Source organism: Suillus paluster, assembly GCF_016628075.1.
Source record: "Suillus paluster strain FC165 chromosome Unknown EDB91scaffold_19, whole genome shotgun sequence".
NCBI lineage: Eukaryota > Fungi > Basidiomycota > Agaricomycetes > Boletales > Suillaceae > Suillus > Suillus paluster.
Window position 1 is genome coordinate 281,648 of NW_024537579.1, and position 25,861 is coordinate 307,508.

General features: G+C 47.2%; 10 protein-coding genes across 10 annotated transcripts; 5 read left to right on the forward strand and 5 right to left on the reverse strand.

Annotated features, from left to right (window-relative positions):
* Window positions 1-5,492: 5,492 nt before the first annotated feature.
* Window positions 5,493-6,015, reverse strand: EDB91DRAFT_1081201 (uncharacterized protein; the record flags this gene model as incomplete). The annotated part of the gene is made up of 2 exons (XM_041315348.1): window positions 5,493-5,800; window positions 5,847-6,015. 2 exons carry the CDS (start codon window positions 6,013-6,015, stop codon window positions 5,493-5,495), a joined length of 477 nt encoding a protein of 158 aa, XP_041178331.1.
* A 1,191-nt stretch (window positions 6,016-7,206) lies between these two features.
* Window positions 7,207-7,569, reverse strand: EDB91DRAFT_1247342 (uncharacterized protein; the record flags this gene model as incomplete). Its single annotated transcript, XM_041322797.1, has 2 exons — window positions 7,207-7,280; window positions 7,326-7,569. 2 exons carry the CDS (start codon window positions 7,567-7,569, stop codon window positions 7,207-7,209), a joined length of 318 nt encoding a protein of 105 aa, XP_041178332.1.
* A 3,529-nt stretch (window positions 7,570-11,098) lies between these two features.
* EDB91DRAFT_1247343 (uncharacterized protein) lies at window positions 11,099-11,649 on the reverse strand (the record flags this gene model as incomplete). The annotated part of the gene is made up of 5 exons (XM_041322798.1): window positions 11,099-11,145; window positions 11,189-11,316; window positions 11,370-11,380; window positions 11,432-11,509; window positions 11,566-11,649. The coding sequence occupies 5 exons, from the start codon at window positions 11,647-11,649 to the stop codon at window positions 11,099-11,101; spliced, it is 348 nt and encodes a 115-aa protein (XP_041178333.1).
* A 686-nt stretch (window positions 11,650-12,335) lies between these two features.
* Window positions 12,336-12,503, reverse strand: EDB91DRAFT_1029898 (uncharacterized protein; the record flags this gene model as incomplete). Its single annotated transcript, XM_041312697.1, has 1 exon — window positions 12,336-12,503. A coding segment is annotated over one exon (168 nt), but the record flags the coding sequence as incomplete, so codon positions are not given.
* Window positions 12,504-14,189: 1,686 nt separating this feature from the next.
* Window positions 14,190-15,053, forward strand: EDB91DRAFT_1081204 (uncharacterized protein; the record flags this gene model as incomplete). The annotated part of the gene is made up of 4 exons (XM_041315349.1): window positions 14,190-14,303; window positions 14,351-14,547; window positions 14,824-14,927; window positions 14,983-15,053. The coding sequence occupies 4 exons, from the start codon at window positions 14,190-14,192 to the stop codon at window positions 15,051-15,053; spliced, it is 486 nt and encodes a 161-aa protein (XP_041178335.1).
* A 1,912-nt stretch (window positions 15,054-16,965) lies between these two features.
* On the forward strand, window positions 16,966-17,868 carry EDB91DRAFT_1081205 (uncharacterized protein; the record flags this gene model as incomplete). The annotated part of the gene is made up of 3 exons (XM_041315350.1): window positions 16,966-17,002; window positions 17,048-17,184; window positions 17,503-17,868. The coding sequence occupies 3 exons, from the start codon at window positions 16,966-16,968 to the stop codon at window positions 17,866-17,868; spliced, it is 540 nt and encodes a 179-aa protein (XP_041178336.1).
* A 2,073-nt stretch (window positions 17,869-19,941) lies between these two features.
* EDB91DRAFT_1247345 (uncharacterized protein) lies at window positions 19,942-20,454 on the reverse strand (the record flags this gene model as incomplete). Its single annotated transcript, XM_041322799.1, has 3 exons — window positions 19,942-20,003; window positions 20,053-20,268; window positions 20,316-20,454. 3 exons carry the CDS (start codon window positions 20,452-20,454, stop codon window positions 19,942-19,944), a joined length of 417 nt encoding a protein of 138 aa, XP_041178337.1.
* Window positions 20,455-21,443: 989 nt separating this feature from the next.
* Window positions 21,444-22,070, forward strand: EDB91DRAFT_1247346 (uncharacterized protein; the record flags this gene model as incomplete). Its single annotated transcript, XM_041322800.1, has 3 exons — window positions 21,444-21,746; window positions 21,877-21,963; window positions 22,011-22,070. The coding sequence occupies 3 exons, from the start codon at window positions 21,444-21,446 to the stop codon at window positions 22,068-22,070; spliced, it is 450 nt and encodes a 149-aa protein (XP_041178338.1).
* A 1,010-nt stretch (window positions 22,071-23,080) lies between these two features.
* On the forward strand, window positions 23,081-24,019 carry EDB91DRAFT_1247347 (uncharacterized protein; the record flags this gene model as incomplete). Its single annotated transcript, XM_041322801.1, has 3 exons — window positions 23,081-23,321; window positions 23,372-23,509; window positions 23,568-24,019. The coding sequence occupies 3 exons, from the start codon at window positions 23,081-23,083 to the stop codon at window positions 24,017-24,019; spliced, it is 831 nt and encodes a 276-aa protein (XP_041178339.1).
* Window positions 24,020-25,133: 1,114 nt separating this feature from the next.
* On the forward strand, window positions 25,134-25,727 carry EDB91DRAFT_1247348 (uncharacterized protein; the record flags this gene model as incomplete). The annotated part of the gene is made up of 2 exons (XM_041322802.1): window positions 25,134-25,606; window positions 25,661-25,727. 2 exons carry the CDS (start codon window positions 25,134-25,136, stop codon window positions 25,725-25,727), a joined length of 540 nt encoding a protein of 179 aa, XP_041178340.1.
* Between the last annotated feature and the right edge of the window lie 134 nt (window positions 25,728-25,861).

The window sequence follows — 25,861 nt, forward strand, 5'->3', positions numbered from 1 at the left end:
GGGTAACCTTTCCATTTGACAAGGAAGTGTCGTCGTGAGAGAGTTCCTTTATGTCCGAGGATTGCTTCTACCTCGTGTTCTTCTTCTCTGTCAATTAGGTCAGGAGGTGGTGATGGGAAGTTAGGACTGTGTTCTTCATTTTCATGATAAGGGGTAAGAAGCGCCGCATGAAATACCGGGTGAACATGCCATTGGTTCGGGAGCTTTAGGCGGTATGTGACTGGTCTGAGAACTTCCGAGATAGTGAAAGGTCCTTCTCGCTTGGGTGCTAATTTCCTATTGGGGTAATTGAGATGGAGGTTCTTTGCTTCTAGCCAAACCTTGTCGCCTTTTTTAAAGGGTGTGAACGATCGAAGTGATTCTTTGTCTCATGGTTTGTCTAGCGAGTTCATGTGAAGATAGAGCTTCTTCTCGAGCTTTCTGGAGTTCTGATATTGTCACTTCGACGGCTGGAAGATCCGATTTTTCGGTAGCCAATGGTAATGCTTGAGGGTGGTATCCCATCATGAGATAAAAGGGAGAAGCATTGCGTGCGGAGTGGAGTTGGGAGTTGTGTACGAATTCTGCCATGGGAAGTTTTTCTGACCACAAGGTTTGATCGTTCATCCAGAAGATGCGGAGGTACACTTCTAGCTCTTGATTTACTCGTTCTGTTTCTCCATCCGTTTGAGGGTGAAAGGCAGTGGAGAGTGCGATTTTGTATCCGAGAAGTCTTCCTAGTTCTTGTGCGAACTTAGCTGCGAATTGAGGTCCTCTGTCCGAGATGATCTTGTCATAGAGTCCGAAGCGTGTATAGACGCGGTTAAAGAACACGTCGGCGACTCCTTCTGCATCGATCATCTTGTTGCAAGGCGTGAGCACCACCCCCTTCATAAGCCCATGGTCTACCACGACCATGATAGAGTCAAAGCCATTGGATGGTGGAAGGTCAACAATGAGATTGATGGAGCATTGGGCAAAGGGGTGGGATGAAGTGGGGGCGGGGATGGGGCAAAGAGGTGGCGCTGTCGGGTGGGTATTGACCTTGTTTTGTTGGCAAATGGCGCAACCTTCGACATACTTGCGAACGAAGGTAGGAAGATCGGGCCACCAATAGTCGCGGGATATGATTTCCTGGGTTTTAAAATGACCAGGATGACCAGCAGTGGGAGAGTCATGATGAAGGGAAATCAGTTCCTTGCACAAAGGACCGGGGGGAACGTAATTGCGACCTTTGAAAGTGAGAATTGCATCGGAAAAGGTCCAATCAGATAGTGCAGATTTCATAGGGAGGGGTAGGGTGGGATTCAAAAGAGCATCGATGGTTTGTTGAACCACGGGGTCAACTGAAGACGAGATATGAAGTTTCTCCTGCATAGTGCTGTCAATGAGGTTAATGAACAGTCCGTCAGGTAGGACAGTGACATTCGAGTTGTCTGTGGCGTCAGCAGGAATATGATCAGGTTGGTGGGACAGGGAATCGGGGATGGAAAGATCTTTGCCGGGTACGTGTTGGAGTTGTAAATCGAATTGGGAGAGGAATAGAAGCCAACGGGCTTGTTGACGATTCAGTTGTTGCGCTTGGTGGAAATAGGTCAAGTTCTTATGGTCAGTCATGACAAGAACCGGAAAAGGGGAACCTTCTAGGTAATGGCACCAAGCTTCCAAAGCACGAATAATAGCTAGTAATTCGCGGTCAAAGATTTGATAGTTCTGTTCTGCAGGGGGAAAAGTTTGGGAGAGGTAGGAACAAGGGTGCCAGTCACCATTGGAGTCCTTTTGAAGGAGTACTCCACCGGTAGCATAGAGAGATGCATCCACGGCAATAGTGAACGGGGTGTCTTTGTCTGGAATAGAAAGCATGGGAGCAGAGAGGAATCAGTTCTTTAGGTCGGCGAATGCTTTTTCGCAAGCAGGTGACCAATCAAAGATGGAATCTTTCTTTGTAAGGTTGATAAGTGAATGTGCGATGGTTGAATAATCAGCAATGAAACGTCGGTAGAAGTTGGCGAATCCCAGGAACGAGTGAACATGTTTTACGGTTGTGGGTTGTTCCCATTTGACCACCCCGTCTAATTTGACTTTATCCATGCAAATCTGTCCAGGACGGATGAGGAGGCCAAGGTATTCGACTTCAGTGGTGTCAAAGATACATTTTTCGGGTTTAAGGGAGAGCTGGTGATCGTGAAGTCATTGTAATACTCGCATTGTTCGCTGATGGTGGGATTCGAGGTCTTTGAAGAAGATTAAGATATTGTCCATATAGATGACCATCCATCCTTCATCTATCATGTCAGAGAAAATGTCGTTCATCATTGCTTGGAATGTTGCGGGGGCATTGCATAGACCGAAGAACATGACTGTTGGTTCGAAGAGTCCTCTTGATGTTTTGAATGCTGCTTTCCATCTATCCGGACCATGAATCCTGACGTTATTGTATCCTGCGTGAACATCCATTTTAGTGAAGATCGTTGCGCCTTTTAACTTGTCGATGAGGTCAGGGATTCGAGGAAGTGGGTATGCATCTTTTACGGTTGCATCGTTAAGTCTTCTATAGTCTTGACATGGTCGGAGTGATCCATCTTTCTTTCCTACAAAGAAGAAGGGAGATGCTTGAGGGGACTGTGATGGCACAATGGTTCCTTTCGCTAGGTGTTTGTCCACGAATTCGTTCATCGCCTTTTCTTCTGGTGCAGATAGAGGGTAGATTTTGCAAGAGCGTGGTTCGAAGTCGGGTTTCAGTTTTATTTTATGGTCAAAGGGTCGAGATGGGGGTAATGTGTCCATGGCTGCCTTGTCGAAGACGTCTTTGTACATATGAAAGACTTCGGGTACAAGTTCTTCAAACGTCTTAGGCTTTTCTTTAGCATACGCTTCCTGTGCTAGTTGTTGGGCGACATTGGCAGCTTTTCTAACAGGAAGAGGGGAGAACATGAATCGAGCAGAGTTAGGAATTTTAGAGATTCTGTTCATTCTGGACACAAAGGAGAAAGTGGGAGGAATGTGTTCTTGAGTGAGTGGTGAGTCAAAGTTGATTTTCTTGTAGACTCCCACAAATTCTTCGCCTTTGACGTAGGCGATAAGAACTTCATCGTCTTGTAGTTCTTCTATTATTTCTTCTTCATCTTCTTCTTCTTTGGGTAAAAGTTCCTGTTGTTCTTCAGGAATTTCTTCCGAGGATATGTACACTTCTTCGTCTAGGATTTCTTCTATTCTTGGTTGCATAGAAGCGTGTTTGTTTCTATCAGTGATAGGGGTTTGAATCATGATTGGGTCTTCTTCTAGCGAGATTTCGCTTTTAGCCCAGTCTATTGTTGGATTTTCATTCTTGAGCCAGGGAAGTCCGAGGATGATGTCTTCGCCTCCCAGCGAGGTGATAAGGAAGGTTGCAAACATGGTTCGGCCTCCTGCTGAGAAGAATAGATTGCAGGCTTTGCTAATGGTTCCTGCTTTATTCTTTGTTCCATCCACATTCCGGACTTCAATTTGTGAAGAGAGATTGTGAGTTGAGAAATTGTTCTTTCGTATGTATTTCCAGTCAATGAATGTTCCAGCAGCGCCCGAGTCAATTAGGGCAGCTGCTTCGGCGGTTTTATCGGACTTGCAGGATTCGATCGAAATAGGAATGCGCATAGAATTCGAATCGCCTACAGAAGATACAATGAGTCCGATAGATGTACTAGGGGTTTCCAACGCCGGTCCGGTCTCCCCATTTAGAAATCCTTCTTAGAAGAAGAAGGTACTTTCGACACCTTCCAAGCTTTCCAAGCGAGGAATTCCTGATACTCAGCATCTTGATCATCTTGTTCGATCTTTGTTTCACGGACCGGTCGTCCGACCGGTTTCTGCCAACCCGGAGCGGAGTCTCTGTGGTTGGGGCAATCCTTCATAAGCCCTTTCTTTCCACACTTAAAGCAGAGTCCCAACTTGCGACGTCTGTCTTGCTCAGACCGAGAAAGTCGAGTGTTGCGGACTGGAGTTGCTTCTTCGTCATCGATGTCGACTTTGTCTATGTCCATCGTGTATGGGTCGTTCTTCTTTGAGAAGCTTCCAGAGTTTATGAGCTGCCTCCTAGATTCGTATTCTCTGGTGGCTTCAATCCACTCTTTGATATCTGCGGGCATTTTCTCCCTGATGAGGATTGCTTCTTGAACTTCTTTTCTGAGTCCTTGTCTGAAACACGTTGTTTCGACATCTGCATCTATGCATTCAGCTTCTGCCGAGATTCATTTGAAATAGGCAATGTATGCCGAAATGGTGGAAGTTTGCTTCGCTTTCATCAACATGTTGATGGCAGTGAGTGTATCGTTCTTTGGGAAGAATACTGCCTTGAATTCCTTAATGAATTCGTCCCATTTCCCCATAGGGGTCGCAGTATCATGTTTCTTGTTAATCCATCCTGTAGCCCATTGTTGAGCGTGTCCTTTCTGCATGAACAACATTGCAAATGCAATGCATTTTTCATGGTTGTCGTAGATGTCTTTGTTCACGGTTATGTATGTGGAAACGGACGTCCACCAGGCTTTGGCCTGTTTCTGCGAACCATCAAAAATGGCCGGTCTGTTCAGATTGATTTCACCCATTTTCTTAGGTGGTGGTCTAGGTATCTGTGGTGGAGGAGGTGTTGGGAATCTAGGTGGTGATGGTGGTGGCGGGTTCGATGGTCCTGGTTGATCAGGTCTGTATCCTTCAAAGTATTCATTCTTATCCTCTTGGATAGGAGAACCTGGTTCAGAAAAGTGTTCTTCTTCTTCTTCTCGGTCTGACTCCAAGGAGTACCTTCTTTGTTCTCTATAAGCCACAATGTATCGTGACGACTACTAGGGTAGCGTCGTCTTGTGATAGAGCTGGTCTGTCGATACGTCCTAGACAAATGTCTAAGGAACGCCCAAGTTCAAGTAAAGACTAAGTACCGAAGAGGTAACTTAGAGTCGAGTCAGATGTTCAAAGGAAAACCAGCGTAGGTTAAGCTGAAGAATCAGCGTCACCTAGCCAGGGTTTATATAGTACAGAAGGTACAGGGTCTGATGTAATAATAGGTATGTATCAGTAAGCACATGTGTAAGCAATGAGGTGTCTGAGTAATACCGAATTAAATATAGCATGATAAGAGACATGCTTAGAAAGCATGTCTCAAGGGAAAAAGAAGCAAGATAAGCACAGCCGTAACACAACACTCTTGTACATCTGTCCTCCTTATTTCCATTCTGCTTCGGACTTCATCTGAGCAGTCTCCTCCACTCTGCTTCTACTGTTAGCTCCAACTGCAGTAGTCCTCCAACTCTCCCCTGTCAGGCAGACCAACCTCTGCCTGATGTTCCTGTGCTCACCTGGTAGTCCGTCAGCCCTCCTTTGGAGAGCCTCTGCTCCGATGCCCTGTCAGAGCTCATAGAACTTGAGTCAGACTACAATCCAAAATTAGGGGCACATACTCAGGTAAGGGGTACAGCGCATGAGCTGAAGCCAACCCCCTCAGACTCCACCTTACCCCTGAGCATGGTCTTAACATATATTCAGTATTCCAGATCCATCAGGCGATAAAGGATCTGAAATACCTGGGTAGTGTCCATGAGTGCACCTGGAAGATACCACACAATAATGGCACCAGTGACATCAAGAACTGTGGCGGGCATGTCAACAAACTTGGTACCCTCATGGCCAGGAGGAGACCTGTCAAGCAGCTTCTTCTCTCTCTCTTCATTATGGCCAGTGTCCTTTGGGGATATCAATTTGCTGTATCTTGCAATATTGATCTGCATCTGAACTGTGATTGAGGAATCTGACTGATGAAATGGAAGATCCAGATCTGCATTCCGACTCACTAGGATTGTGATATGCTTTTATCAGGCAATTGACCAATCAATCACAAGCCATCACCAGATTGGTGTCTAGGTGAGGAGAAGGTATGAACGGGTCCCCTCCCATCTTGTTTGCATTGAATTTCTGTTCTGTATATTCACTCGCCTCATGAGCGATGGTCAGGGCCCAAGAGATCCAGAAGGATATCTCAATCTTGGAGTCTGGGGACACATTCATGATGAAGGGATGTAGTTGACGGTGGGAAATCTGATGGCAAGTATAAGATGATGTCTACAGTTTGGCTTTAAGGGGGATATCAGATCAAGTGTGGCGGAGATTGCGAGGATCAAATAGGGTGACATGATGTATGATCTTGGTATGGAGCACCAATGACCAAATACTGAACATTGAGTATCAAAGATGCACCGAGTACTGGTGATTCAGTACAAAGAAGTACCAACAAAGTCAGCATTTTCATGCAGTATCACATAGTCGATGCTCTGTACTGAGGGTTGGGATGTCCAGGATCGTGGACCGAATACCGAGCAACAACTGACTACCAAGGAGTTCACCAAGTCTTCAGTACTGAGTAAACAGTGCTGATGGGTTGGTCCTCAGTGCCCACTCAATATGTGGGACTCGGTGACTCTCTGAATTTGAATATGTCTACAGTATATACATGGTGGCATGCTGAAGCATTACAACCTTCCTATGGATCCCAATCAGTCCTGCAATCCAGTGCTGCACACCTCCCTGGCTCTCTGCAGTCGGGTGAGGATACCAGTGTACATTTGTATCTCACCCATCTTATCTCTGATACCCTCCCACTGCTCTTTGATCAATGTCACCAAGTGTTCTCAAATCCACCAAAGTCCCATAAGCAATGAGATCAAGGTTTGATCCACCATCTCCAGATGAATCAGACTATCATCCTCAACACCACCCTGGATGTCTTGATTCATCAACTGTCATTAATGATACTCAGTGCTTACCAGCCAATGCTCATTGTGGAATCCACAATACTCCATGACCCAATTCCATCACCAAGGTTCATTCAGAATTGTGGTGTGCCCCATCCACTATGGAGTATCATAGTCTGGAATGATGTGTGAGGGATCGCTAGGAGCTGCACTATCTTGAAGCCAAGCCAGGTGTGCTATGAAAACATGGTCTGGAACCTCAGTCCAGGTTTGCTGGGGGATCATGAGCAGCAGATGAGTAACCAGGATCAGCATGACTGAAATCATGTTGTGTGCAGCTGAATGCTGCTGGACTGGCATCACAAAGATCTGTTGGTGATGTCAGGATTGATTAAAACATAGCCATCATTCACTGTACTCACCGAGATCTCCCATTGAAGCCCAGTTTTGAAGTAGGTGATTCACACAGACAGCAAATCCATTTCAGCTGCCTCTCTCTGATATTGAGCTATGCATGCTCAGATGCATGATGCAGCCATCGCCTTCGCCTGAAGCCAATGAACTCAGTAAACTTCACATTGGCTGTGTCAGATCATCTTGTCATTTGTGGAACATCCCTGGACTCACATTCGTCATTCCACAACTCACTTGGTCCCAATAGATTGATGTCGAGAGACCAGAACAAGGCAAGGGACTCATTCTGCTGGCCTTGGGCATTTGGATCACTGACTGCAGTGCTGATTTTGAGCTGCTCTTGGAGCAGAGGTTGGTATTTCTGAAGCTGGTGTTGCCCTGGACCAAGGTTCATCATTTGCTTCCGTGTCCTGTTGTATATACTGGCATTCAGAGACATGACCTGCTCCACCGACATGACCTGGGACCATGCCCAAGTCTTCGATCATCATCGAGATCATTGAAAATTGCACAATTCAAGTCCTCCGGATCTTCATTACCATCAAATCCATCTCTGAGCTGCACATGAGTGGACCGAGGGAATCCATTGATCTTTCCTTGCACCTGATCACATTGACGGGCAATGTCTAATCTCTGTATCTCAGTAGGTCTTTGTCTTTGTCTTCAAACCTTGATGAGCAATGCAATCTGAGCCTCTTTGATCACCAACCCCATTAATATCCATGTTGCAACAAATCGGTGGGAAGGTGATGCATGATGAATATGATTCTCCTCTGGTAATCTGAGCTTGATCTCCTTCTTGCTCAGTGCTGTAGGCACCATGAGTTCAAACACTTTGATTGTCATCGAATAATCTCACCCTTCCAGATATTGATTTCATATATGTCCATTGCAGCAGGATCATGTATTCTGTTGGACTGCACAACCCTCTCACTCACCAACCACAATGTCTTTGAGCTTTCAGGTGCTGCCTCATTGAGTCTATCAAATGCCTTCCCATTTTCAGCGATGCTATGTTTCACCCCCTTGAATTTCTGGCAAAGAGTCCTTTGCATGCAAATTGTCATATCCCATACCTCTGGACCCAGAACTCTGGAACTCCCCTACAAAAGTCTGGGTCTCCGTCCTATTGTCTGCCTGGCACTCCACCTTCATCTCCATACTCACGACTATCTCCTTTTAGAATACTGCTCTCCAGCTACCGGTTGTATGCCTTTCCACTTTGCTTACTGATCCATCTGTTTGTACTTCATTTCCAACTTCATTGCTTTGATCTGTTATACTCTTACTAATAGACTTTCCATATGCTTTCAGCATAGCTTTTACTTTGCTGACTGATTACTTACATGATACCTACAGTATATAAACTTGTTAAGACCATGCTCAGGGGTAAGACAGAGTCTGAGGGGCTTGGCTTCAGCTCGTGCACTGCGCCCCTTACCCAAGTATGTGCCCCTAATTTCAGGTTGTAGTCCAACCCAAGTTTCTACAAGCCCTGACGAGACATCGGAATGGAGGTTGGACTACTGGATGAGTGCCGGAATATCAGAAGGAGATTGGTCCACCCTACAGGGGAGAGTTGGAGGGCTACTGTAGTCAGAGCTAACAGTAGGAATGGAGTGGAGGAGACTGCTCAGACGAAGTCCAAAGCAGAATGGAAACATGGAGGACAGAGGTACTAGAGTTTTAGCCATAAGTCTGATGTGTGTCATATACCGGATCCGAGCACCTCCAATACCACCCACAAACATCCCCACCCCTGGTCCGACCCCCTGTTTCCCCGTCCGCTTCATTCCTCCTTCCTCGATAATGCACAAAGTGCATCTCAGCAGGATTAGCCCTGCTACCTCTGCCCAACTCCGTTCTGCTTTTCCGACATTACCCCTATGTCCTCCATCCCCATACCCCTTCCATCCAACCCTATCTGGGGTTCCGCTCCTCCGCCCTATTGGTCCACCTGATCCTACTCCTACTCCCTCCGCTTTTCCGACCCACGGGGGTCCTTCAGTTCTGCTCGTATTGCCCCGCCCGACTATCAGTCCGCCTCACCGCCTCACCAGTCCACCCCTAGACTAGGAACCACTCAACTGGTCCTATCCCCGTTTAGTATCATAGTTCTGCTTTTCGGGTACCCGGTAATCCCTATACCCTAGGAATTATTGATCCGTTGTGTACATACTTTTCTCCGAGCCTTATTCTCGTATGTCTCAGTCATCTTCTTATCCTGTACACTCAGCACATAACCTCCTGCTATTCTATGCTAATTACTTAGAGTATATAAACATATGTACATCTGTCTGTAGATACTCAGTCTGAATATTACCTTTTCTAAGCCCTGCTCTTCTGTTCTCTGACTTGGGCCTGATCCTCGTCAACCCCTGTTAAAAGCTGGCCTAGGGGATTGACTCCCTAGGTCAGCCATCCTCCGATCCTCTGATCCTCTGTCCCTCCGCTCCTCCGACTTCCTGTGCATTGGAACTAGACCCCGCACTCTCGCATCTGTCCCCTCCATTCTGCTCTGCTTCAGACTTCGTCCAAGCAGTTCCTTCCGCTCCGCTTCTACTGTTGGTTCTGACCACAGTAGTCTCCCGCCTCCCTCCTGTTGGGCGGAACAACCCCTGCCCAACTTTCCCATGCTCACCTAGTAGTCCGTTGGTCCTCCTTCAGAGGACCCCCATTCTGACATCCTGTCGGAACTCATAGAACTCATGTCGGACTACACTCCAAAATTAGGGGCATGTACTCAGGTAAGGGGCGCAGCGTACGAGCTGAAGCCAAGCCCCTCAGACTCCGCTTTACCCCTGAGCATGGTCTTAACAATGTGCAGGAAAGGCAGCGGAGGCACGGGAAGTTGGACAAGCAGAGAAGGTGGCCGACCTAGGGAGTCAATCCCCTAGGCCAGCAAACAGGAGTTTGTCAAGGGTATTGCCCAAGAGCAAGGACAAGAGAGCAGGGCTTAGAAAAGGTAATATTCAGACTAAAGATCTACAGACAGATGTACATATGTTTATATACTCTAAGTAAGTAGCATAGCATAGCAGAAGGCTATGTGCTGAGTGTACAGAATTACTAGAAAGATGATTGAGACATACAAGAAAGAGGCTTGGAGAATAGTATGTATGTGGCGGATCAATAATCACTCGGTATAGGGATTACCAGTGATCCAAAAGGAGGAGCTATGATACCAAAAGGAGGTAGGACCAGTTGAGTGGTTCCTAGTCAAGAAGTGGACCAGTGAGGCAGTTGGGCGGACTAATAGTCAGGTGGACTGATATGAGAGAAAATGGAGGAACCAAGTGGGTTGGAAAAGCGGAGATGGTGGAGGAAGTAGGAATAGGATCGGGTGGACTGACAGAGTGGAGGTGTGGAGCCCCAGATAGGGTCGGATGGTAGGGATGTGGTGTCGGAGGAAATAGGGGTAGTGTTGGAGGAGCGGAGGTAGCAGGGCTTGTCCTGCTGAGATGCACTTCGTGCATTGTCGGAGAAGGAAGGATGGAGTGGACAGGGAAACAGGGGATTAAACCAGCAGTGGGAATGTTCATAGGTGCTATTGGAGGTGCTTGGATCCAGTATATGACAAAACTCCTGTAAAGCTCCAGTACTCCTTAATTGGAATATCATCTTAGTTCTGCTCATTCCTGCTTCTCCAGACTTGAGTCTAATCTCCTGTCCACCTCCGAGTCTTAGGGTTAATCCTTAAGACTATATCTCCATCTCTACCTTAGGGTAGTCTACCTCTGTTCTGTTTCTACTCCGGACTTGTCCAAAGAAGCCAAGCCCTTTGAGTTACCTTTCCCTTGAGCACAACCTTAACACAAATCATCTTGCAGAAATTGGAATCATTCATCTGAAAATCAAGACATTCTTTCCTATGTGGCGAAGACATTCCCCAAGTGGAAGGAGATATAAGGTTGAGGGGGCCCACAGGGTCTCCATGATCTTTCCATCAATGTGACTGATGCCTTCAATGAAGTTCAATGCATATCTCACATAGCAGCTGTCCTGATGTCCATGCACATGCCAAAGCCCGATTCTGGGAACAATGGTCAGCTCCAGAACCATTGTCAAGAATGGACCTTGATTCACTTGAGCGTAAAAATGCTTGTTGTACTGACAGTTGATGTAGTAGAAGGTGACAGCCTTGGTGATGCCTTTCATGTTGTATGCCGCAGCCTCGCACAGGGCATAATCCATGTTCATCTGTCTGAGATCAATTCATGGTTACTTCCAGGCCATTGAATGGTGATTTCTACTGACCTTTCTCCTTTCTGAAAATCTACGATTGAGTGTGGAACAAAGCAACTGTGTTGGGCACAGACCACCCCCCTGATCCCGGTGGACTCCAGCTTTGAGCTGCATTCGCTGGATTGACAGCTCAATGGTTGTTGCAGCTTGACCTGTCCAAAGTATCAGTAGCTACTGCAAGATGCTTCTGGTACCTTTCCTTTCCAACCATGAATCCAAATCCATCAGACAGCCATACTTCATCATCTGGGTTGATAGGATGCAGGTGTTCTGCTTTGAAGTTCCCATCCATCACAAATGACCTGGTGTATTTCCAGCTTGGAGTTCTTAATATCCTCTTCCTTGATTGCATATTCAACACAACTCACTCATCAAGTGATTCTTCTCTTGTCAGCAATAGATTAATGCGAGGCTGAGGACATGCTGGGCAGAATAATGTGAGGTCCCCTGGCTCGCGGTGGTTGGAATAATGGCCGAAGCCATGCCACTTCATGTTCTTCAAGTGTTTCCACTGCTGGGAGACCCTCATGAGCTCTTGGTATCAATCCTGCCCACATCTCCCGTGAGTATAAAGATCCTTAAAAGGTATAGACGGTCCCCTACCAGCACAAGGTGTGGAAATGTGCTCAAGGTCATTCGCTGAAGCTTGTTGTAATAATTCATTGCCAAGGTGCTACATTCAAGGTTGTCCAGCAGAAAGTCATTAAGAACACTGAATGTGAACAAGGTCTTCAGCCTGTTGAAAGATACAGGAAACAAGCCATGTTGAAACATTTGAATGTCCAGATTCATGGCATTGGGACAGCCGCAGCATTAAGCCTTGAGCCAGTGAACTCCAGACCTGTCGACAATGACCATGGTATTGTCCTTCAGCTGGAACTTGGGGCCCAAGACAGATGGTAAATCTTCTGGTTTGATGTGGTCGTCGGATTCATCTTCTTCAAACAAATCCCACTTATCCATGAGAACCAGACATTGCTTTCCATCATGACAGAGGTGTATCACGAGTCTGACATGAGCGAGACAACTTTGCTCAAAGAACTGACCATTCCATTGACTGATCCAGTGGAAAAGATTGCATCGATGTTGACTCCTGCAGCAGCCTGTGCAATACAGGGGCTCCCCAAGACAATCTTGACATTTGTATACCCCATCCTGGTCACAGATAGAGCACCTCCTATTTTCTGGGGGAGCTTCTCGATCCTGTCATATACCTGATTCGACTGCTCCGATACTAATATCCACTCCGCTTTCCAACCCCTCCGCCCCATTCATCCTCCGCTCTGTCCTATCACAAGTCCGCATTCCACCCTACACTTCCGCTCGACTGCTCAACCTTCCATAAACCTCTCCATTCAACTGGACCTCTTTCCCCTTTTAGATATATGCCTTTCCTTTTCGGTACTTAGACCATTACTTCCGGATCACCAGTAATTCCTATTACCACTCGATCACTGATCTGACGCGTACATATTGATATCCGCCCTGACTTATGTCTTTCCTATGTAAAGTACTTACAAATGATGTCCTTGGTACATTGCTTTACTACATAGTTATCCTGGTCACTGCCTCATACATAGAAGTATATAACATATCATGTACTTAGATATTTTCCCTTAGTCTTAATATTACTTATCTTCTCGCAGTTACTACTTGTGAGAATTCTCAGTAGGACCTCACCTCCTCTGGACACAAGCTTCAGCTTGTTGTCACCTCTGACCCTCTGACCCTCCACTCTGACTTAGAGCCATGCTCTAAGTCTCTCCCTTATTTCTCCGCCCCTTTCAATATTCCCCTCTGACCCTTTTCCATCCTCCGCATTATCCTTCGCCTTCTCCGCTCCCACCAGACATTCCCCCTGCTCCTATTCACCCCCCGCATCATTCCCCGCCTTCTCCACTCCGCTCCTAGTTGGTCCGCCACTAGCAGCTCTTACTCCCCGACCCCCAAAGCGGACCCTAGCGGTCCACCCATCCTACCATCGGACAACGTCGGACCCGCTCCAAATTCGGGGCACGTACTCGGCTAAGGGTGCAGCGCAAGAGCTGAAGCCAAGCTCTGACCCCTCTGCCTCTTGAGCCAGCACAGTACCTAACAGATCCAGGAGGTGATGGAGATATGATTCCTGCTTTGGCAGCCATTGTCTAAGGTAATCGTTCTGACTCTGCATTTCATATATTTAGCCATTTTTTGAATGATGCTGCAACATCTTCAATGAACTTGCCATGGTTGTTGGCAGGTGCAAGGGCTCAAATGATCCTTGGTTGAGCTCATATGCATCATTGGCAATGTCTTCCCAAAGAGGTGGAGCCTGAACAGGATCAAGTGTTGGTGATTCCAGGGGGGAGGTAGGCATGCACCTACTGGCACATTTCCTCACACTGGCCAGTGGGACCATGACCCATGTCTTCCTACCTTTCCTACCCCTTGCTTCCACCCTGTATGATTTCTGCACTGGAATCAATTGAGTGATCTTCATCTTAGTTCTGATGTCGTTGGCTGAGGTTTCACTGAGGCAGGTTGATTCCATTATGGGGTCATCCAGTCTTGTTGTAGGCTTATTACGAATTCATTTGGATGCAAGGCAGTGCGTCTGAAATTCATTGATGAACCAAGATGTAAGGTTTGCTCAAATTTGAACTCAGGACAATTATTTCTTCAATGTTGGCTCCCATCCGTGCATTCTGCACTCCATTTTACCATGGCTAGATCAGGGGATTCTATTCACTTCTCGGACAGAAGACACGGACAATGTTTACAACTGAGACAAAAGCTCACGGAACAAGAGATCTTGGAACTCAAGAACTACCTTCCTGAGTGGACTGCCGCAAAATGGCACGAGAAACCAGGAATATTCACAGCCATAGCTTGAGTGGCAAGGTTCTTTGCTCTGAAGCTCGACCATGGATAATGGAAAAAGAGGAAGCAGGTGATGCATCCATGCAGGTTGAAACATCAATGTTTTGATCACTGATTGTTTGTTGGTCTCTCAGATGTATAAAACCTGGTTGTTTAACAACAAGAAAAAGAAGGACAGGAAGGACATGATAAAGTATGGGATGAAATGGACCCCTAGGATGGTGGTCTATCAGCAGAACAGAGATGACGTGCTCAAGAGGATTGAGGTGGACTACGGGGGAAGCCAGGAGCTTCAGATATGTTCAAGTATTACCAGGCGACTGTCCGGAAGGTGATTGTGGAATTGTTGGATGAAGAGTTAGAGAAGGCAAAAGAAACAGCTGACAAATGATCCAACAACATTCCTCCTCCCGAGATCCAAGTGCAAGTCCCCAGTAAGAAGGGACCTGCATACATGAAGAACTTCTCCAATGAGATGTGGAGACAATGTAGGATGAGAGTGTTTGTATTGTCAGCCTGGAAGAATGAGCAGGGACAGGTGCTATTTGGAACATGAGTACATTGCAAATATCATCCTAGACCTGATATCTCAACACATTTCCCATAGGCATAATGATAATGAGGCATTGGGAGATGGAGACAGCTTTATGAAGACAAAGAACTGGGAGGATATCAAACCAATGTGGCAGGAGTATGCACAAGCACAGTTTGGTGAGTGTTTCAGCTGTTGGGATGTAGAGGGAGTCATTGACGGTTCTGGTGATAGGTGCTGAGGCAAGGGATAGGCAAACAACAGGAGAAGGGACATTGAAAAAGACTGAGGAAACCAGCCTTTGAACTCAACATGAACAGGGAAGGCATCCCTTCACTTCCGGAGTCCGTGCAAACAAAGCTCGAGGACAAGAAGGTAATAGTAAGGGTGTTTCTTACAACACACTATTGTGAGTTTGTATTGGAAACATCCTGTGAGAATCAGTTGACTGGCTGTGCCCAGGATTCTATTCTGGCATCAACAAGGCTGTCGTCCCATGGAGCACCATCGTAGAATGTGAGGATGACTTTGTATCACCAATGTATCTTCCGAGTGGAGTGCATTTGAAGGACCTGTCATATACCAGATCTGAGAACCTCCAACACCACCCGTGAGCATCCCTATTGCTGGTCTGACCCCCTGTTTCCCCGTCCGCTTCATTCCTCCTTCCCCAACAATGCACAAAGTGCATCTTAGCAGGACTAGCTCTGCTACCTCCACCCAACTCCGATCTGCTCCTCCGATGCTACCCCTATTCCCTCCGATGCTATTCCCTTTCCATCCGACCCTATCTGGGGTTCCACTCCCCCGCCCTATCAGTCTGCCCAATCCTACTCCCTCCACTTTTCCGACCCACTCAGTTCCTTCAGTTCTGCTTGTATTGCCCTGCCTGACTATTAGTCCGCCTGACTGCCTGACTGGTCCACTCCTAGACTAGGAACCACTCAACTGGTCCTATCTCCATTTAGTATCATAGTTCCTCATTTTGGATCACCAGTAATCCCATACCCAAGTGATTATTGATCCGTCGTGTACATACTATTCTCCGAGCCTCTTTCTCATATGTCTCAGTCATCTCTCTTGTAATTGTTAAGGTCGTGCTCAAGGGAGAGGTTACTCAAAGGGCTTCGGCTTCAGTTTGTGTGCTGCGCCCCTTACCTGAGTACATGCCCTTAATTTCCGGTGGGCAGAGGGGAAGTCCAATGGAAGTCCGGGGAGTTCCGGAGGACAAATGTCAGTGGAGTTCAGTGGAACTCCGGAAGACTATGTGGGGACAGAGTAAGGCTACTACGGAAATCTGGAGTAGAAATGGAACAGAGGTTAGACTACCCTAAGGTAGAGCCAGAGGATTAGTCCTAAGGTTTAACCCCTAAGACTTGGAGGTGAACAAGAGGTGAGACTCAAGTCCAGAGATTGCAGGAATGAGCAGAACTAAGATGATATTCGAACTGAGGAATTCCGGAGTATTACAGGGGTTTATATACTGTAGGTATCATGTAAGTAAATCAGTCAGCAAAGGTAAGGGCTATGTACAAAGCATATGGAAAGTCTATTAGTAAGTGTAACAGATCAAAGCAGTGAAGTCAGAAATGAAGTAAGAATGGACGGATCAGTAAGCATAGCAGAATAGGACATAGCTGGTAACCAGGAGCAATAGCTAATCTAAAAGGAGTTAGGGGTGAGTGTGGAGATGAAGGCGGAGCGTCGGGTGGAATAGCAGGACGGAGAACCGGACTTTAATGAAGTAGATCTGGAATTCCGGATCCGGAGGTATGGGATATGACAGTAATCCTGTACACTCAGCACATAGCCTTCTGCTATGCTATGCTACTTACTTAGAGTATATAAACATATGTACATCTGTCTGTAGATACTCAGTCTGAATATTACCTTTCCTAAGCCCTGTTCTTCTGTCCTTTGACTTAGGCTCAACCCAAGTCAACTCCTGTTTGCCGGCCTAGGGGATTGACTCCCTAGGTCGGCCACTTTCTCCGCTTGTCTGACTTCCTGTGCCTGTGCTGCCTTTCCTGCACGTCAGACATGTGGCTAATGCTCTTGTACCTCTCTCCTCTGCATTTCCATCCTGCATTGGATTTCGTCTGAGCAGTCTTCTCCGCTCCACTCCTACTGTTAGCTCCGACTGCAGTAGCCCTCCAACTCTCCCCTGTAGGGCGGACTAATCTCCGCCCAACATTCCCGCGCTTACCTAGTAGTCCAATGGTCCTCCTTCGGAGGACCTCCGCTCCAACATCCTGTCAGAGCACATAGAACTCAAGTTGGACTACAATCCGAAAATTAGGGGCACATACTTGGGTAAGGGGTGCAGCATACGAGCTGAAGCCAAGCCCCTCAGACTTTGTCTTACCCCTGAGCACAGTCTTAACAGGACCCCTCAAAGTTGCAAAACTTGGATGCAACAGCCTTGCTGAACTGCTGGTATGCTCGCCAGAAGAATGGTGAAGATCTGATGTTCCTGTTCAAAGCATGGAAGAACAAAGATGGTGATATCATGGAACCAGTCTTGACTGGGGGATTGGACGAGTCATCATCTGATGAGTCTCATGATTTCATCCCTCATTGGGGCATCATGATCAGGAGGCCACAGGGATTCATCAACTGAATCCAAGATTGATGGTTGGCTGCACCATGCCCTTGCTGCCAATGTTCACAGGCTCTCTGAAGACAACCAAGTGTCATCAGGGGGATGATGATCCAGGGCATGATGACTCTGACATAGGATGCGGATGATGCTAGAACTGTGCAGCAGGTGGCTCGGGTAGCGCCAGGACCACTGTCAGCTCAGAACATCAGGCAAGGAGTGGGACACCCGCTTCCGAAGCTCGCCCAGTGAGGCCGGCAAAGCCAGTGCAACAGGCTGCTGGTGCGCTACTGGGGTCACAGATGGGAGATCTCCTGGCTGGGTTGACTCATGCAAATCGAGCAGTCGACCATGAAGATGAAGCTGTGACTGAGGAGGAGACAAACACATCCCTGGTGCCAAAGGGAATCCAGCGACAGAAACAGGTGATTGTGGGACCTCTGAGGAGAACTCGAAGTAAGACGATGGAAAAGCCATTGGACAGTACTAGGAGAGTCACTAGAGCGAGGGCAGGGAAGTAATTGCATCATACCACATGTTGTATTCCAGTTGATCTTCATGTCATTGTAGTCAGCTGAATCCACCAAGAGTACTGATTATCAAGCACAATGACCTGTGTAGTCAGTGCAATACACAGATCATCAACGATCAAATGCCAATTACCAAGTACCAAAGATCAATTGCCTGATGACTGACGACCGAATACCGACGGCCAATTACTGATGACCGACTGCCGATGACTGAGTACTGATGATTGACTGCCGATGACCAAGTACCAAGTACCGAGGACCAAGGACCGACTGCCGACAACCGACTGCCGACAATTGATGACCGGTGATCGACTGCCGATGACCAAATACCAATGATCAACTGCCAAGTAACATTTCATTGGCACAAAACCGTTGAACACCACATATTGGACAGTAAAGAACTGAAGATCAAGTCCCGAGTCCCGAGTCCATAGGGCCAAACACCAAATGCCATGCTGGTAGGTGGATGGTGGTCAGCACTCGGCAATTGGCCCTACAGGATTTTATCATCAACAGTTGCGTGTATGATGGTTTGGGCTTGGGCGTTGATGTCATCTACTCGGTGTTCGGCGCATGATCCTGAGGTCCTGAGGAGGAGATACCGGTGTGGTCCTCAGTCCTTGGTACTCAACCATTGAGGTTCAATGGCTGATGCCATGCCATTGGTACTTGTTATCCAATGCTCGACAAACACTCTCTGATGCACAGGGAATCAAGTCCTCAGTCATTGGTCAAAGAATTTCTATTCAATTGGGCCAGGTTGTGAAGTCAATGTGAATCTCCTATTCCATGTGTCTGGTCAAAGTCACATATGATGATGGTACACTAATGTAAGGATCATGGTTGTTGTCATATATCTGATCTGACCACTCCGCCAATATTAATATCCGCTCCGCCCGACATCCTACTTCCCCTGTTATCCTACCACCTCCACTCCGTCCACCCTCCAGCACGACCCAGTCAGCTTCCGCATCCACTCCTATGGCTCCGCTCGACCTGCCTCGTTGATTGCCTTCCGCATCATCCATTCTACTGTAAATCCTCTTGCCCCATTTGAGAATATACTTTCCCCATTTGCACTTAGTACTTCCTATAACCACTCGACTAACTGATCCGACGTGTACATATTGATATCCGCCCCAACTTATGTTTTTCACCTATGTTCACTTACAAATTGTATGCTTGGTACATAGCCTCCCACCAAGGACTAACCAGTCACTGCCTCCTCCTACTTAGAAGTATATAAAACATATCCTGTACTTAGCTACACCCCAGTCTTAATATTACTTGTCTTCCCACAGTCTCTACTAGTGGGAATTCTCCGTAGGACTTTGCTCTCTCTGGACACAAGTTTACCTTGTCATCACCTCCAACCCTCCACTCCAACTTTAGAGCCGTGCTCTAAAGTGTTTGCTCTTACTTCTCCAACTTCCCCCATTGTCCCCTTGCTCCCTCCATTCCAATAATCTTCCTCCGCCTTCTCCGCTCCTAGTTGAATTACCACTAGCAGCTCTTACCTCCTGACCCACCAAAGCGGACCTAAGCGGCCTACTCATCCTATCGTCGGACATTGTCGGATCCGCTCCAAATTTGGGGCACATACTCGGCTAAGGGCACAGCGCAAGAGCTGAAGCCAAGCCCCGACCCCTCCGCTTCTCCATCCAAGCACGGTCTCTAACAGTTGTATGCTATCTACATTGTCAGGTATCCTACTTTGACCCTGGTGAATTTGGGTCTCAGAGTGTTGAATCAGTGAATCCATGACATTGAGCATTTCGATGCTCGCCTGCTCAGCCCTCTGCATCCTTTGAAGCTCCCGATCAGCCCATGCCAGCTTGTTGAATGTCTCCACCCAAGCAGATCGAAATGGTTGCTCTGCCTCCAGGAGCTGCGGTATGGACGGGTCTGGAAGGCTTCCGTGAGTATTTGTGAAGTCGGTCAGTCAGGTCTGAAGATTCTGCACTACAATAACAATGAGAACGACACGATGACATAGACCTGCAATTAATACTCACATCCCATGTCATGGTATGACCCAACAGGCTGGAACTCCTGAACCATAGCTTAGAGCTCTTCATTGTCAAGGGCCGGACATGCTGGAAGGCATTTGGCAGTTGTTGGATTCACTGGAAAAATGAATCAGATATGGATGGCTCAGTGTCGAGAAGCACTTACAAGATTGCATGGGTTCATCGGACATGTCATCTGGCCCAAGGTACAGTGCTGGACTGATGACTTGGCCTGGGGGATCACTGCTCGCACAGTGGGAAGGCTCAGGCACACCAATCACACCATTGAAGTTGTCTTCTGGGCTGAGATATAGCTCCTGACTGATCTGCAGGGGCATGGATTCATACTCCACATCATAGTCCAGGCCAAGATACAAGTCATCTGATTGCATGTGTTAACCAATAGAAGCATGTAGGAAGACATCTTACCAAACATCGGACATTTCTCTCTCATCCAAGGACCTGTTGAGCTTGTCAATGATTGTGCTTGACTAGTGTCATCAATATCCATTTCGATGATTTCAGTCACCGGTGGTTCCATAAATTGCACTGTGGGGTAAGAATTCATTGGGCTTGATGGTCTAACTGATCCACAGATCTCACAATTTGATTCTTCAAATGTGTGGATTATTTGAAAACTCCCAAAATGTGAACATTGTGCAAATAATCCACAACAATGAAATATTTATTGACTGAAGTTCAATTGACTTGTGTTTGTGTAAAACTGCTTCCTTACCAGCTGTTATTCCATTTCACAACTTATATTATTGATCTATTCATCTTTAATGTCCAATCAAGCTGTCATATACCTGATCCGACCGCTCTGATACTGATATCCGCTCCGCTTTCTGACCACCTCCACTCCATCCATCCTCCGCTCTGTCCAATCACAGTCCGCATTCCACTTCTACGCTTCCACTCGACCGCCCAACCGGTCCCCTTCCATAAACGTCTCCATTTAACTGGAGCCGCTTTCCCCTTTTAGATATATACTTTCCCCTTTGGTACGTAGACCCTTACTTCTGGATCACCGGTAATTCTTCTTACCGCTCTATCACTGATCTGACATGTACATATTGATATCCGCTCCGACTTATGTCTTCACCTGTGTAAGTACTTACAAATTATATCCTTGGTACATAGCTTTACAATATAGTTATCCTGACCCCTGCCTCATACTTAGAAGTATATAACATATCCTGTACTTAGATATTTTGCTCAGTCTTAATATTACTTGTCTTCTCGCAGTTACTACTTGTGAGAATTCTCAGTAGGACCTTGCCTTCTCTGGACACAAGTTTCACCTTGTTGTCACCTCCAACCCTCCACTCCAACTTAGAGCCGCACTCTAAGTCTTCTCATTACCTCTCCACTCCTATCAAGCATTCCCCCTGCTCCTCTCCACCCTCCACATTATCCTCCACCTCCTCCGCTCTGCTCCTAGTCAGCCCGCCGCTAGTAGCTCTTACCTCCTGACCCTCAAAGTGGACCTAAGCGGTCCACTTGTCCTATCATCGGACAACGTCAGACAGCATCGGCCATAATGACCCTCAACTCATGTGGCACAGCTGGCGCAGCAAGGCCATCACCTGGCAAGCCTTGGGAGACCCCTTATTTGATCTTGCACATGAGGTCGATGGTGGTGCCAGCAACAATGCTCCCAGTCCCTCAACAAGCATGGATGGTGATGCTTTGGAGAAGGGGAAAGGGAAGGCTAGGGAAGTGGACCCGGAGCCAGCGAGGGAGAAGCCAAGAGAGCAGGAAGTGGAAGGTTCCATGGATGTCAAAGCCACTCCTGAAGTCGGCAATAAAGACTCAGAAGAGGGGGACATCGAGGCAGGAACGGAAATTGAGGGAGTCGTTGGATTTTTTGGATGAGAAGGAGGAAGAGGATGGCTTATCCAAGGTATGGTCTGTCTTTTCTGTGCTCATGTTTACTCATGCCATGGTGTAGCCCTGTTCAGACACATCCTCTGTGATTGTGACCTAGCAGGTTTCCCCCGCCCAACTACCAAGACCCTCCAGGCCTCCCCGATCACATGGCTTGCTGAAGAAGGCCCCATTTGGCCCTGGCATGGTAAGCTATACTCATTACCTTGGGACCCTAATTCTAACATTTAGCAGACACCTCCGCTCATGTGCCCGGATGTCCTCAAATTGTCTGAAGTGACTTCTGTGTTATGACCCACATTCACCAATAATGATGAAGGAGAGTTCACGACCACTAGGACTCGGTCAAAGATGATGAGAAACACAATAGGATTGAGCGTAAATGTCTAGGTCACTACAACAGTAAGAAACGAAGAGGTTAAGTCTAAGGAGCACTTATGCTAACTACCCTACTTTTATACATAACATTGAGTAGGAGTCTGAAAGAAATCAGCCAATGAGAAAAGAGTCGTACAATACTGCGGATGAGTAAGTATGACATCATGGTATATAAGCAAAATGAGTAAGACGGTTACTAAATAGAAACCCAAGATCCGACCGGTTCTTCTTTAGGAAGCGAGATTGTTCTAGCCCGTGGAGTAGGGGAGCCAATCGGAGAAGCAACAGGTGATCTATGACGAGGAGTCACATGACCAGCTCGGGTACTGGAAGTAGCCGAAGGAAAACCGAGAAATGAAAAATAGTTCGTATTTGGGATTCGTGACATTCTGAGAGCCCGAGGGATGTGCCCCCAGTTGTGGATGCTAGGGACATCCTCATCCCCAGACCAGTGAGTACCTCAGAGATATTCCTGGCTGTCCCGACTGACTAACCATCCCCTGCAGAACAACCCATGCAGGTGTTGCATGCAGTATGAGCTGCCATGCACCACCAGATTCAATAAGCGGAAGGGCACAGCCCTCATGTTGTGTGTCCTGTGCACAACAAAAAAGGTGAAGTGTTAGAATAACTGTGAAGACCAAGCCACAAGTGAGCTAATGAGAGTGAATAGGACTATAGTCCAGTGTCCGTTGCTGTTGTGTTGTGTAAACTAATGAGTGTACTATACCTATAGTCCAGTGTCAGTTGCTAAAGAGCAACCAACACAGGACTTGCTACCTATGGGCAAGTCTATGTAAACAAGTGTAAACACTACCTAAGTAAGTAATGAATTCACATCACATGCTAAGTAAGAGTCCAATAGAGGAAGCAACATGATAAGACAAATAACTCACACCATAAGGTGCTCAATCACCATAACTAACATGAAGTGCATCTTGGCACATCTCGGGACCCTTGCCACCACCTCTCGAGGATGGTCTGCTGAGTGGTCAAGGGCCTCATTGACAGGCCCGTCAACCTTCCAGTCGAAGGTTCGCACCCGAAGCCAATCCCAGGGGCTGTCAGTAGCTCCGAGCAAGCCTCAGGGCAACCTGCCCAAGGCACGGTCCCAGGGCCAAAGCAAGCCCACAGGCTCAGCAATAATGCTCGTCCCCCCTGCAGCTGGTAAGTCAGTTCAATTGATGCTACATTGACTGTTATTGATTGAATTCCAGTGATTGCATCATTGAGTTCAGCTGCCCCACATACAGCCATGGACCTCCCAATCCCGGACCTCCACTCGATGTCGATGGCGATTTGTGAGAGCACAACTCGCATCACAGCTCTGGAGGCTCATGTCCTTGCTCAGTGGAGTATGATCGATACTCTCCAAAGGCTGCATGAGAGCCTTCAACATGAGATAGTGCAAAGGCATCTGTCATTCCCCCTCCCAGATTCTCCTCCCACCACACCTTTGTCTCTACTCCTCAATCAAGCCACTCCCGGGTCACAGTCCCATGACCACTTGGGACCGTTGCCCCTCATCGACTTTAGCATTGACTACAGGAAAGGAATGCTCCACTATTGTTGCCCTGGTAATGGAGCCAACAATCCTGCCCTCTCAGACTGAAGTGGCATTGGACCCTCCTACTGCCATTGCATCAACAGTTCCCATTGATGCTGTTCACAGCCCAGCTGATGATGGTGTATCCACCTTTGCATCCACCTTTGCACTTCCAGCCCCCCTAGCGATATACCCCACCCCTTTGGAGACTCCCAAGGATGTCCCGAGCGCCGCTGACATTGTTGAGAGTGGGTCACCCCTCAACCTCCTGCTGGAATATGATTCCAGTGATGAGCAGGATGTTGTGATGCAGATGTAGATATACCACCATTCATTGTACTATAGTGTCTATACTGTGAATCATTTGTACCATAGAAATGTAGAGTATTCATCAATCAGTACAGCATACCCACCATTGTGCAAAGCTCTAAGAGTCCCAAGAACTGAGTCCTGAGCATCCCAGTGCTCGGTACTCGGTCTTTCCTTCTCGGCTTTCGATCCTCAATCCTCAGCCCTTCAACCTCAATACCCGATGTTCAATGCTGGGATCTTGATACTTGATAGTCGGTGCTTCATACTCGGTACTCAGTACTTGGTTTGGTCCTCGGTACACCTCAGCCTACCGGTGTATATAATATTCATTCACCTTGGCCCACCTGTTCATCTTATATACATATGAGATCCATCTATCTTAGCCCATCTGTCTATATGATATATGTCTTACCTTAGCCCACCCATATACAATATACATTGATCTTGGCCGATCCATACATATGAGATTCATCTACCTCAGCCCATCCATCCATATGATATGCATCTCTCTCGGCCCACCCATCTATAAGATATACATCTACCTTGGCCCATCTGTCCATATGATATACCACTATCTTGGCCCATCTGTCTATATAATACATCTATCTTGGCACATCCATCCATATGATTCACATCCACCTCAGCCCATCTGTCTATATAATATACTAATACCTCAGCCCACTCATCCTTATGATCCATCTCCCTTGGCTAACTCATCTACTGTATTCTACTCTAGATATTACCTAGATGGGCCCACCCATCTCCATTGGGAATAATTTGCCTCTCGGCCCACCATCTTCAATGAGGATATTATTACATTGGCCCATGGTCCGCTAACCTGTCTAAGACGGTGTATTATGTCCCTCAGCTGGCCCATTTAAGACTGAGTTTGGTCAGTGTAGTATGTGTGGGGAAGGCATGCCTTTGCTTCTGGAGACCGTGCAAACAAAGCTCGAGAACAAGAAGGCAATAGTGAGGGCATTTCTTACAACACACTATCATGAGTCTGCATTGACAACATCCTGTGAGAATCAGTTGACTGGATGTGCCCAGGACTCTGTTCTGGCATCAACAAGGCTGTCGTCCATGGAGCACCATCATACAATGACTTCATATTACCCATGTATCTTCCGAGCGAGGTGCATTTGAAGGAGCCTTTGAAGTTGCAAAACTCAGATGCGACAGCCTTGCTGAACTTCTGGTATGCTTGCCAGGAGAAAGGTAGAGATCCGATGTTCCTGTTCAAAGCATGGAGGAACAAAGATGGTGACATGGTGAAACCAGTCTTGACCAGGGGATCAGATGAGTCTCAAGATTTCATCCCTCATCGGGGCATCATGATCAGGAGGCTGCAGGATTCATTGACTGAATCTGAGATCGATGGTTGGCTGCACCATGCCCTCACTGCCAATTCTCACAGGCTCTTCAAAGACAATCAAGTGTCATCAGGGGATGATGATCTGAAGGGTGATGACTCTGACATGGATGTGGATGATGCTAGAACTGTGCAGCAGGTGGCTCGAGTAGCACCAGGACCGCTGTCAGCTCAGAACATCAGGCAAGGAGTGCAACACCTGCTTCCGAAGCTTGCCCGGTGAGGCCAGCAAAGCCAGTGCAACAGGCTGCTAGTGCACTGCTGGGGTCACAGATGGGAGATCTCCTGGCTGGGTCAACTTGTGCAAACCAAGGAGTTGACCATAAAGACGAAGCTGTGACTGAGGAGGGATAGTACTAGGAGAGTCATTAGAGTGAGGGCAGGGAAGTAATTGCATCATACAACATTTTGTATTCCAGTCAATCTCCATGTCATTGTAGTCAGCCGAATCCACCAAGAGTACTGATTATTGAG